Consider the following 13,448-nt stretch of genomic DNA (forward strand, 5'->3'; position numbering starts at 1 on the left):
TATATAATTAACAAACATAAAATTTAACACTAACGGTTAATATTGAGAGAAAAGTCACTCTAACCATAAAATTAAGAGAAAATTTTACTTGTCTTTTTTAGAGATGTTAAAATAATACTCTTTTTTTCTTTATTTGTAAAATATACATTCTCTTCCGTATAACTTTTAAAAAATCTTATTTTTAATTCATTTTAAATTTTTTGTGTTAACTAATGTTAACTTTATCTATTTTTCAAAAAAAATAATTTATTCTTTTACAAAAATATCCTTTAATAAAAATTTTATTTTTTTGTCATTAAATTTTACTTATCAAAATATTTTTTAATAAATTATTTTTTTATTAATTAAATTATATTTTTACCAAAATATTTGTTAACAATTATAATAGTATTTTACTAATAATTTTTTGATGTCAATATATATTATTTTAACATTAAATAAAAAAAAACTTGGTAAGATTATTTTTCGATATCAATATATATTAATTGTTAACTAACAGTGGTAATATTTTACAAAGAAAACACAAAGGAAATAAAAGCATGGCCCAAGAAGCATAGCCTAAGGAACAAAAGCGTGCCCAAAGGAAAGGAAACTGGAGCCCAAAACACATATGCCCGGTGTACATGTCCACTAGCTCTGACCTCTTTGCACTCTATCGGTCATAACTTGAGTTATAGAAGTCCAAATGAGGAAGTTTTAGTTGTGTTAGAAAGCTATGTCGAGAGCTTTAGAATGATATGCATATGTCTATAGTGGACATTTAGTTTCAACCATATACCACCATCATCTTTGGAATACAATAAAACAACGCCCTAGACACTCAAAATGCAAGCCCGGTGTGTTCCAACTCTTAGGATGCAACAATTAAAGCCCAAACTTAATTATTCATATCATCAAAAGCCTCAATCACATTCAAAATAGTTGAATATCTAGAAGATTAGTTATTAATTCTTTCTAGAAGCATAAAAGATTTGGTTGTTAAGATTTGATTTGAATTATTATTTTTAAATTTAAATTAAAGTCAATTATTTATCTTTCTCTCCAGAAGATAAATAGTTAGTTTCTCTCTCCTAAAGATAAGCTTAGTTGTTTTGAATTTGAATTCTAGAATTTAGGCTATAAATAAGTTAGTATAGCTCACAGAGGAGATCATCAAGCCCACAGACTACTCTTCTTTTTGTTTTTCTTACTTTTTCATGTATAACTAATTCTCTGTCAAAGAGTTAGGAGCTTTGTTTATATTTTCTATGGATAATTAATCTACTTTTATTTTATTTCGAAGTCTTGCGTTAATTTATTTCATGATTGAGTTATTTGTTCTTTATTCGAATCAGTGAATTGGAAGGTAAGCTAATTCTTTTTGGATTCTTGTATTATAATTAGAAAATTTGATATTTGAATCAAAGTTTTGAAAACTCTTTCACATGACTATTTGAATTCAGCTAGGAATAATGGTTCAATTAGTGTGTGGCACATATATGATTTTCAATCACTCTAATTTTGAATAAGTGACATATAATTCGAATTAGAACAACTTTTGAAAATTATGTTTTCTTTTAAGATTTAACTGGATAGGACTAGTTTGAATACGTGACATATAATTCAACATAAGGACTACTTTTAAATCTTATTTGAATAAAAAAATCAATTTTTGTACTTAATCTCTTGACTAATAAAGTGATGCCTAATTAATGCTTGAGAAACTAAGGAGTCAAGGAATTGGAAATCAGTTACTAAAGGTTTTGTTGTGAAAAATCTTTGCAAAATTTAAGATAAATAAACAAGATTAGTTATCCTAAGAGCATAATGGTGCGTGGCAGAAGTTAGACCAATTAAGAGATTGTAATATAAGAATAACGTTGCGAGTATAGCTTTTAACCAGCAGAAATCCGCCGCATCAATTTAGAAGATTGTCACAAAAGTTTAAAATAAAAATATTGGGAGTATGAGTCCCAGGTCGTCTCCCAACGAGTTGCTAGAAAGGGTGCTAATTTATTAATCAGGAGTTTTCCGAGAGTTTTGAGAGTTGATTAAGAGAAAATAAACAATTATAATTTATTGCAATAAAAATTAAAAGAAATTTATATTATTCAAATTAAAAAGCCTTCACTGGAGGAATGATTAATTAGAAGTTCTGTCCTTGTTGGAATTCTCTCAAGTGTAGTATAAAGAGGTTGTTATTTTCACTTAGTTAACCCTTACTAAATAAAGTCAAGTGATTGAGCTAATTCTTATTCGCAAATCCTAGTCCTCTCCCTTGGGAAGGTCTAGCATTAGTAAATACAGAATTAGCCAACAACTTCCAATTTAACTAACCACTTGAGCATTCCAACTCAAGTATCTTCTCTTAATCAACCCACATGTTAAGTAGGGAATCTACTCTATTGACATAGATACCATCTTCGTTATTGGGAGTTTGGAATAGAAAAGAGACATAATAATTTAAATAAAATATAGATTCAAAATTAATTAAAAGTAAAAGTAATCCTTTGCATTAACAATCCATGAAAATAATCCAATTACCATTCTAAACAAGAATTAAGAATATGAATAAATAAAAGAGCAAGTAAGGAAACAAATTAGAATAGTATCTTCAATGGAGGTGATGACTCTTCAATATCCAAAAGCAAAAGCAATAAATTAATAAACTATGAATGTAAAGAGAACCTAGAGGAAGAGTAAATTCTTTCTAGATTCAGATCTAAAACATAAAAACTATCCTAACGAGAATGTGTGTATATGTGTCTTGAGTCTCTGCATGTTCTCTGGCTTTATTCTGTGTTTCTGGGCCAAGAACTGGGTCAAAATGCGGCTCGAAATTGCCCACAGCATTTTTTGTTAATTCTGCAGATCGCGCAGGTCACGCGTACGCGTTAGTCACGCGTGCACGTCATTTGGCGAATTTCCTTGTCACGCGTACGCGTCGTTCACGCGTGCGCGTCTTTTGTGCAGACTTCAATCTACGCGTACGCGTTAGGCATGCGCACGCGTCGCTGCAATTTTCTCCATGTCGCGCGCACGCGTGAGCCATGCGTGCGCGTCGATGCTCGCTGGTCATCTCCTTAGTTTCTTGTGTTCCTTCCATTTTCGCAAGCTTCCTCTTCATTTTCTAAGCCATTCCTGCCCTATAAAGCCTGAAACACTTAACACACGGATCACGGCATCGAATGGTATAAAGGAGAATTAAAATACACAAATTAAAAATCTCTAAGAAGCAAGTTTTCAACCATAGAGTAAAACTAGGAAGGGAAATATAAAACCATGCAATTAGTATAAATAAGTGGGTGAAGACTTGATGAAACCACTTAATTAAACACAAGATAAACTATAAAATAGTGGTTTATCACATAAGCATCTCCAAAGCCATTGACTCTCATCATCACTGTCTTCTCTCAATCAATATTCAAGATTCACTATTTGAAGCATTCAAGCATTCTCAAGATTCTCAGTAAGATTCCAAGATTTTCTCTTCCCCTCTTTGATCATCAACAGGGGTAATTAATTTAATTAGATTTTTAATCTGATATTTTCTTGTTTAATCATCTAATTCTCGTGAGAATGATATTCACTTACTATGGCATTACTTGTGCGATCTAATGTACTTGCCGGTATCCATGAGTTTCAATTTCCACTCATCATTTAGCACCGGCAACTACAGCACAATTTTTTAAGTTTTTATGAGTTTTTTTTTTTTTTTTTGCTTCAAAAATAGCTACTATAGCATAATTTTACTAAATTAAAATATAATATAATTCAAAATTCGTGGTGCATAAAACGAACTATCACAAAGTCCTTGAGTTGCTGCTATTGATTAGCTTTCCTTCGGATGTGAAAACATCAATTATCTATGCTTGAGAGCTTGTATTGAGCACTTTAAAAGTCTAAAGGGCATGCTTAAGGGCCAATGGATTTGATATGGCTTCCGCTACAAAAAAATATTGAATACCGTTAGATTTACTGTTAGATTTAGCGTCGGACATTAGCGGTACATTTATTGGCAGATTTAGCAATAAATTTGTTAGGTAAAAAAAGTTACTGTCGGATTAGATTTTCTAACAGTAAATCTGTCAGTATTATTTGGAGAAAAAAAAAAAGAAACATTGGCATCCAGATTACCGTGGAATTTACCGTCGGATTTATCCGTCGGTAAAGCTCAATTAATGGAACACTGCGTTTTGGTCATTCGCAGTGCATTACTGTTCAAATTTATCTGCTGGTAAATATGACAGTAAACATGATCTAAATTTAAAATATGCGGCCCTCTTTTTTCATTTTCGAGAACACTCTTCTCTCTCCTCCATTCTCCTCTCTCATCTTTCTCCTTGCAACTACCTCCGACAACCCCTCCGGCCACCCTCCACCAGTGCTGTCCACCTCCATTCTCCTCCAAAGTCTATGTCAAGTCGCTTGTATTGTGTTTTGTTGCCTCAAACGGAGTTGCTCCGTCTGTCTCCGCTACCATTGGAAGAGCTGCCGCTTTTACTCCCTCTATCGCTGGAGTTGTGTCTCTCTCCTGTCGTTCAAGTAGGTTGCCCTCATTCCTCTTCCTATTCCATCTTGATTTCATTTTTTTTAATGAAAAACCCTAACCCCCTTTTTGCCATAACCCCTTTTTGCCCTCTCCAACTGTGCGTCCCCTTCCTCTCCCAGAGCTTGAAGCTACGAGTTCTTCTGTCTACCACTCTGTGAGCTCTGCCGTCGTCTTCTACCTCTCGTCTGCCATCGCTTTTAGCCTCTGTTAGTTGTTCTTCTTGTTGCCAATTCTTCTTGTTAATTGTTATGTTGTTGTTGCATAGATGTTCAATTCTTGTAGTTATTGGATTTATTTGTTGTTATTGTTCTTGATTACTTTATTTTTTTGCTAATAATTATTCAGTTCTCATAATTATTGCTGTTATGATTCTTGTTGATTTGTTAGTGATTGTTGTTGTTGTTGTCATTGTTCATGTTGATTTGTTAAATTTTTTGCTAATAATTGTTCAATTTTTGCTAATAATTCTTTTGCTAATTTTTTTGTTAGGTGTTATTAAATTTTTTGCTTTGTAGTTATTGAATTTATTTGCCTACCTGTTATTGTTCTTGTTTCATACTTGTTGTTCTAGCTATTATTTATTTGCATACTAATTGCTGCCTACTTATTAATTTTGTTTGGATATTTTTTTTGTTATTTGACTTGTGCGAACTTGGATGAGATTATATAACACTTTGGTTGATGTAGAATTTTTAATTTGGATGAGATTTTAAGGTTTATATTAGAATATAATTATGTTTTGTGTGTTTATTTATATTTTATTATAATTCGGTTATTCTAATTAAACTATGGTTGAACCTTTGATCCAGTGAATTAGTAGCTAAGTTGAATAATCATGCATTCGTCTAATATGGCGCTAATAAATTGTGTCAGCTAAAGTAATAAGATGTCGTTGTGGCGTTTTTTGAAATTTTCCGATGACGAGTTGCAAAATCTTACTAAAGTACTTGCTGTTTTAACGTTCAAATGAGTAATGCTTGCTTATTATAAAACAATTTTGAATGTTTGATGCAATAAACATTGAGCTTGTTCTTGTGTATCATTAGATTGTATAATGTAATGTCTTGTTGCTGTTTTTGACAACTTGCTAAAAATATTTTAAGTTTCTTTTTTATGTATAATCTTGGATTGCTAGTTATGATGATTTTTCTAATAGAATGTTTAGTGATAGGAACATAACATGACTTAGAAATTGACGTAATATAATTATTTTTGGTATACACAAGTTATACTTTCTTTGTTGTAGACTTGTAGTTCATACGGTATAATTGCTTTAACATGTTCTTAGATTGGATGTTTAAATTTATGTTTTTAAATGTGAAATAAATCATTTATCCTTAATTCATTATAAATGTTAAGTAAATAATTGCTCTTTCGATTTCTAATTTAATTTTGTTCAATTTTTGTAATTGAACTTGTTTGTGAATTTTTAACTAAAAATTATAGACAAATTATTATAAAAAATTATAAAACTTTAAATCTTGTTAGTTTAGAAATGATTAAATTTAAATATTTAAAATTATATAAAATTTTCAAACAAATTTAAAAAAATGTAAGTTTACCGTGAAAAAAATTCGACAGTAACAAGCTCTAGATATTCGCAATTAAAATTTTACATTCGCTGGTAATTAGCAGCGGACGAAAAAATCCACCGGTAAACAATTACCGGCGAGGTTTATACTGTCGGATTTATTCCGTCGCTAAATTCGATGATAAACAGGTTACTAGTGATTTTTTTTTGTAAATTCGCCAGTAAATCTGACGGTATCTGACGACTTTCTTGTAGTGCTCGACGATTTTGGTCTCTCGCTCAACTCGAGTAAGAGACAAAACAAAGACTTCCCTAGCACCACGAGTAGCTTTGGGTGGTAATGGTGGTAGTGGCAATGACAATGGTAATAGCTAAGATGAGAGTTAATTGAGGAAGGATTCAGGTGTCAATGGTAAAGGGTTATTGATTAGGGATAAGATAGGTTAGGTTAGGAGAGATAATTTTGAAATTTTGGATAATATTTTAAGTTTAGAGTATTTTTGGATCAATTGAAATTCATCTTTTATAGATACAAAATTATTTGTCTGATGTTCTGAATATTCGTAGATAGTGACATAGTTTATTCTATTTAAAAAATATATTTATAATAAAAATATTAGAAATGACATAATTAAAAATTTTTATCTAATATAAAAATTTAATTATAACTTTTTAAATTAAAAGAATTAAATAAAAATTGAATAAAATTATAAAAACTAATGAATAAAATAATTAAAAAATTAAAGAAAACAAAAAATACAAAAAGAACATAAATAATAGAATAAAGTGACAAATAAATCTTTGAAGATTTACACTTTAGATAAATTAATTTTTAAAACAAAAATATCAATAAAATTTTTTAAGATAACAAATATGAACACATTATCTTTAAATTAGTCCTTATAATTAGAATGAAAAATCTTAATTTAAAAAAATTTATTCACATTTATTATTTTAAAAATTTTATTGATATTTATTTTTAAGAACTAACCTCTTTAAAATATAAATTCTCATAGTTTATTTAAAACTTTGCTCTAAATAATAATAAGGGGCAGAGATGAGGGTTGTTGTGATGGCGTTGGCCAGTTGAATCAATACATGCCTTTTTGAAGCGTCTTACTGGCGACCGACAAGAAGGACGGATTCAGCCGTCTATTGCCCAACAACTCTCTCCTGTAAAAGCCTGCCCTCCTTGTCTCCCCTCTCTTCCTCCCTCTTTTAGTTCTTCTCAACCTTCTAATAATGCTACCACCCTTCATTAATATTTTAGCTAGCCTCAATAATTAATATATAGTAATACCTCATCTATAGTTAATGTAGTATACTTCTTGTTAATTAATAATTATACTACCCCTACACACTAGACATCGCTGCTACTAGCGTTGGATACGTATTAATTTATTTTGTGTATTTATATATTATTTTAAATTAAATAATAAATAGTTAGAATAATTAATAATTTACCATAAATTAATTGTTTTGTCATAGTATAATAATTATATAATTTTGTAATAATATAATTAAGTTTTTCTCTGAATATTAAACATAATTAAATCTTAATATATTGATAGTATAAAATATTTTATACAATCTTACAATTATATCTATTTTTTTACATAAATATTTATACATTTAATGTAAAATATAATTATTTTTGCTAATTTAGTATAACGTAATTAAATATATATAAAATTATTTTATATTAACAGTGTATTAAAATTAAATTTTATTAAATATATATTCTTTATATTAAATATTTAATAATTAATTTTTGTGTTAACCTAGGATAATTGATTTAGTTTCTTTTTTGATCTCAATATATATCTCATATGCAGATTAAAGAGAATTATTGACAATACCCTTATTACATAACATAATCATCTCCCCCCGAAACTATTGCCTGTTTCAACCTTAAGCAAATCAACCCAATTGGTCATTATTATTCTTATTTATTATTACCTCTCCCAAACATATACTTATAGAAATTTCTATTATAGTAACAATAATAATAAGAGAAAAAGAAGCCAGCAAGCACAGTAGCACACTCCCATCCATGATTTATTTATATATTATTAAGAAGCAAAGGGAATTAGAATACTATAAACAAACAACAACATGATCCACTGAAGCAGTCACACTCCCTAAGATGTGATCCTGTGTGAGATATTCTCTCCCTTAAATTAATTAATTTCTTTATTTTACATATCCCCAAAATTCAACCTCTATAAATATCACCCCTCTCCTCTTCCCCTCCACCAAAGTACCAAACACAACACCAACCAACTCATCATATATTCTCATTACATTCTTCTTCTTGTTGTTGTTCTTCTATAATCCATCACATTACCACATTCAACTTTCCCTTGCTTTGTTATTTTTGCTTCAACACAAACAAAACCTTAGCTTGTGACATTGTGATAATGCACTACCAAACGGCCTCGTGGGGGAACTATGTAGCAGCAAGCAGGAACAACGGAATGGTGGGTGTGGGAGTGGACCCGCTGGAGCGGATAGAGAGGCTGGCGTCGGAGAACGCGGTGGTGATATTCAGCATAAGCAGCTGTTGCATGTGCCACGCCATCAAGCGCCTCTTCTGCGGCATGGGAGTTAATCCCGCCGTCCATGAGCTTGACGAGGACCCTCTTGGAAAAGATCTCGAGAGGGCCCTCATCAGGCTCCTGGGTACCTCGTCCGTCGTCCCCGTTGTCTTTATCGGTGGAAAGCTTGTTGGTACCATGGACAGGGTCATGGCCTGCCATATCAATGGCACTTTGGTCCCTCTTCTCAAAGAAGCTGGTGCCCTTTGGCTTTGAAATTTCATTTTTCATTTTTAAATTAATACCCACCTTTTAATTTGGGATTTCAGATCAATGAGTTATCTTCTTCACTACTACTACTATTACTTCTATAAGCTACTGTTACTACTAATGCATATAGCAAAAGGCAACGGTTTGAGGAAGAGGAGTGGTCTTTTGTGAGTCTCTTCTCCATTCCATTTTGGAAGGCACTTATTATTATTACTACTGACTTTGTTAATTCTTCAGCAGCAATTTTTTTCTCTTTTTGGTTTTTTTTCTTCTTTTCGGGTTTTTTTTGTTCTTTTATCGTTTTGGTCTTGCTTGTTAAGTTATATTTTGGTTTGTCATGGTTTGCTTGCTTTTGGAGCTCCCTCCTTTGTAAAGAATGATATGAGGCATATGAAAAGAATGATGAGAGCTAATTTTACTGTTTTTACTCATGACTTTTTCTGTTTTTTATTTCTGTTTTACTTGTGCTTTCACCCTTTTTGATTTTGTCTTTGCCTTGTCTAAAGAGACCTAAGTTATAGATAGTTACATCATTCAATGACTTATTTTGAAAGAGAAATTAACCTTAAAGCCTTAAAGGAAAAAAAAAATGAAAATTCACACTTTTATTTCACAAAATAAGTTATAGGATAATTATTTATTTTATATTTGTGGAATAACATTTTTCATCTAGAAATGACATTAAAAAGAAGAAAATTGTAGCCGCGAGAGTTATGTTATGTTGAAGAAGAATGACCAACTAGTGAAAAGAAAGTATGGACAGGATAGGTAGAAACGGAGTCGTGTCCAGACATAGTTGTCGCTTTCCTTGTCTCCCATGTTTTGCCACGAATCTTTATTACCAATTACCAAGCATTTTTTTTCCAGCATGCTTTCTTTGAATATTGAAATGACATCAGTGTCTTTTTTTATCTCACAATAACAAGAGTTTTGCTTATTTGTATATGGATAATAAAAAATACTTGAGCAAATATTTAATATTCTAATGGTAAAATTTACCAAATTTGACTACTTTCATACATACTAATAGAATAATCAATAAAAAAATAATTATACGACCATATAAACTTACTAAAGAAAGAATCAATAAAAGAATAATTACTAAAGTGAGTATTCACATAAAAATAATTAAGATGGTATTTATATAAAAGTAACAATTAAGAAAAATTATATAATTTAATCATTTAATATATTTAATTAAATTATTTAATATTATATATATTTGTATTTTAATTATCATTTTTATATGAATATTCTTCTAAATATTTTTATATATCACCCTAAATAGTACTAAATTAAAATTGATTGGTATTGCATATTTGTACTATTTGAATTAGATTCATAAACTTTGTTGATTTTACAAAATTAATTTTATTTTTTTATTTAAAATTAGAAGTAATTTAAATTAATAAAATAAATAAATAAAACCAAAATTTTAAATAATATATATATATAGAAAGAGAAAAAAATAAATATAATTTTTGTTTTTAATATTTATTTTTAAATTTGATTCTTAATGTTTTAATTATTTATTTTAATAATAATAATAGTAAATAATTATAACTACAATAGTAATAATAACCGTGGTGAATAATAATAATAATAATAATAATAATAATAATAATAATAATAATAATAATAATAATAATAATAATTTAAAATAACAATAATAATATTTAAATTTTCACAAAATAAAATATCACTACAAAATATATTCACATTTTCAATTAAATGTACAAAAATATGATGTTTATCTATCCGATTAATATTTTTTTCGAATGAGTGACATTATCAAAATACGAATGATGTTATTATAATACAAATTCATACAAAATATAATGCAAAGAAAATCATGAAATTTTGAATGAGTAGTAGGTAGATGGTGGACATACTCACTGTAATGATCAATTAAGGATGACAGATAATGAACATACTATTTAATTGATCATTATAGTTAGTATTTTTACTTTTTTTAATAGATCTTAGAAGTAAAAAAATATTAAAAAAAATCAAATACTAAAAAAGATGTTTTTTTTTATTTTTTATTTTTTGTTAAATTCTAAAAATAAAAGACTAAAAATAAAAGTAAAATAATAAAAATCCAAACACTTCCATAGTTTACCCTATTTATATGGTGGAGGGACCAAGAGACATACATGCAAAAGGAAGAGTTACAATATTTCTAAAAAATTTTACAATAATTTGATAGAGGTGAAGGGATACTAAAAAACATTTGAAACAAATGTCAGAGAAAAATCTTAATAGGATAGATCAGCATTATATTTTTGTACATTTAATATATTTCGTAGTGATATTTTATTTTGTTGTAATTTAAATATTATTATTTTTAATTTAAACATTAATATTATTATTATTATTATTATTATTATTATTATTATTATTATTCACCACAATTATTATTATTATTATTATTATTATTATTATTATTATTATTATTATTATTATTATTATCGGCACCGCTAGATAGACAACGAAAAATTTGAACAATGTGAACAATAGATTGCACTTCCGGCCCATAGAAGGCGAAAAAAATAGTCCATCACAAATTATTCGTCCAAAAATTCTACTTTTACATTTTACACTTTATCATGCACCTTTTAACCCTTTTACCACTGCATACCTTTCCCCAAACCCCCACTGCACTATCGGTCCCTTCCTCACAAAACAATCTCAGCGTCGCCGAGCTTTTTCTCTATCAAGCCGTCAGTTTCAGAATGAAAATAACCATCCCAATACCTAGTAAAATGAACATCCATCAAATTTTATTATATCTACTTAAATCCAATCTAAATTAAATAAAATCCACTTTAAAATGAAAAATAACCATCCACATACCTAATAAAAACGAACATCCAGCAACAGTTCATCAATTTCATACTAAACAGTCAAACAAAGAAGGAACAAAATACTGACAAGGGAAAGCGTTGAGGAAAGAAAGGCATAAGAAGAAAAAAAAATTGAAACTTGAAAGAACGGGCGTATAAGAATGACAGTATTTGATGCCTGTAATTTCAGTAGCCATTGGAACAAGCGATTAAAATGGCCTAGCAAGTTCCTTCCTCCACGTTGTCGCTGTTGTCAGAAGGCGCTTTGAAGAATCTGGAAACTTTGGAAGGAAGGCGGATAACTTCTCCGTCGGGGTCTTGGACGGCGGAGACAAGGATGGCGTGGAAGGCCTTGAGCAGAAAGAGGAGAGAACGACCCATTGAACTGGAAAAGAAAGAGAGGGAGAAAGGGGTGAGGTTTAGGTGAGAGGAAAAGAAGGAGATGAATAAAGAAAAGGAGCACTACTCTCTTTTCTCATAAAATCTGTTAATAATTATTTAATTAATTAAAATTTGAATTTGAATTTACCTTCCTTTTTTAAATTGTTATTCACGTTCATAGTATACATTTTTTACCTATACTTTCTTTATTACTATTCATCACCACTGTCTATTTTGCGTGCGCTCTATTTCGTGTGCATTAGAGTATCAATTGTCCATTACCCATTTTGCGGGTGTCATGAGATATTTTCATTTCGCATGTGCCAGTAGTGAAATAATCCTTTGCATGTTGGTGATCATTTTTCTTTGTGTACATTTAGAGAAATAATCATTTTTATATATTTATTGTATAAAAAAGTCCTTTGTGTATTAATATTATACACTAGTTTTATCTTTATGTAAATTTTAAAACCTAAACATATTAATCAAATATTTCCATGTTACCAATTTTTTCAATCATATTTATAGAATGATATTGTCATCATATGACATGACAATACAAGACTTCGTATATTAACATTGTCACACTAGTTTTAACTCTATCTAAATTTTAAAATTTGAATATATTAATCAAGTATTGATATATTAGTAGTTTTTTTAATCATACTCATACACCAATATTATCATCATGGGGCATGACTAGGGATGGAAACAGGCCAGGCGAGGCCAGGCTTTGCTCTTAACAGGCCTGGCCTGCAGCCTGCTATAGACTTTTTTTAAAGTACTAAACCTGGTCTAGCCTGAAGCCTGTTAAAAGGCTTGATAATTTTTTTTACAAAAATAAAAATATTATTTAAAAAAACTATTTTTTAATAAGCATATTTATATGTAATATGTCATATTAATATTTATAAGAATCTTTAAACTTTAAACTATTTAAAATATACAAAACTATTTATAATTAAATATAATAAATTTAAAATATCTTATAATTGTATTAATAATAAAAAAATTATTTATATATGTAATTATGTATTAACAGGCTCAGGCAGGTCTGACAGGCCAATAAGACTAATTAGTGAGTCTGGGCGTGGCCTATTAATATAATAAGGCTTTTATAATAGCTTGGGCCTGTACCTATTTTATAACAGGCCAGGCCAAATACAGGCCAGGCTGCAGGTCCCTGGTAGGCCGCCTGGCCTTTTTCCACCCCTAGATATGACAATACTAGACTTGGTGTATTAATATTGTCACACTAATTTTAACTTTTAACTCTATCTAAATCTTAAAACCTAAACATATCCATCAAGTATTACCATGTCAACAATTTTTTCTCATACTAATACACTGAT

General features: G+C 29.4%; 1 protein-coding gene across 1 annotated transcript; it reads left to right on the top strand.

The window, feature by feature from the left end:
• Positions 1-8,174: 8,174 nt before the first annotated feature.
• On the top strand, positions 8,175-9,296 carry LOC112755049 (glutaredoxin-C1-like). Its single transcript, XM_025802937.3, has one exon. It carries the CDS (start codon positions 8,483-8,485, stop codon positions 8,873-8,875), a length of 393 nt encoding a protein of 130 aa, XP_025658722.1. The 5' UTR covers positions 8,175-8,482; the 3' UTR covers positions 8,876-9,296.
• Positions 9,297-13,448: the final 4,152 nt, after the last annotated feature.

This window comes from Arachis hypogaea, chromosome 16, assembly GCF_003086295.3.
Source record: "Arachis hypogaea cultivar Tifrunner chromosome 16, arahy.Tifrunner.gnm2.J5K5, whole genome shotgun sequence".
Lineage (NCBI taxonomy): Eukaryota > Viridiplantae > Streptophyta > Magnoliopsida > Fabales > Fabaceae > Arachis > Arachis hypogaea.

What these genes read in the sequence shown, in the direction of transcription:
- LOC112755049 (XM_025802937.3), top strand. Translation starts at nt 8,483, where the DNA reads ATGCACTACCAAACGGCCTCGTGGGGGAACTATGTAGCAGCAAGCAGG.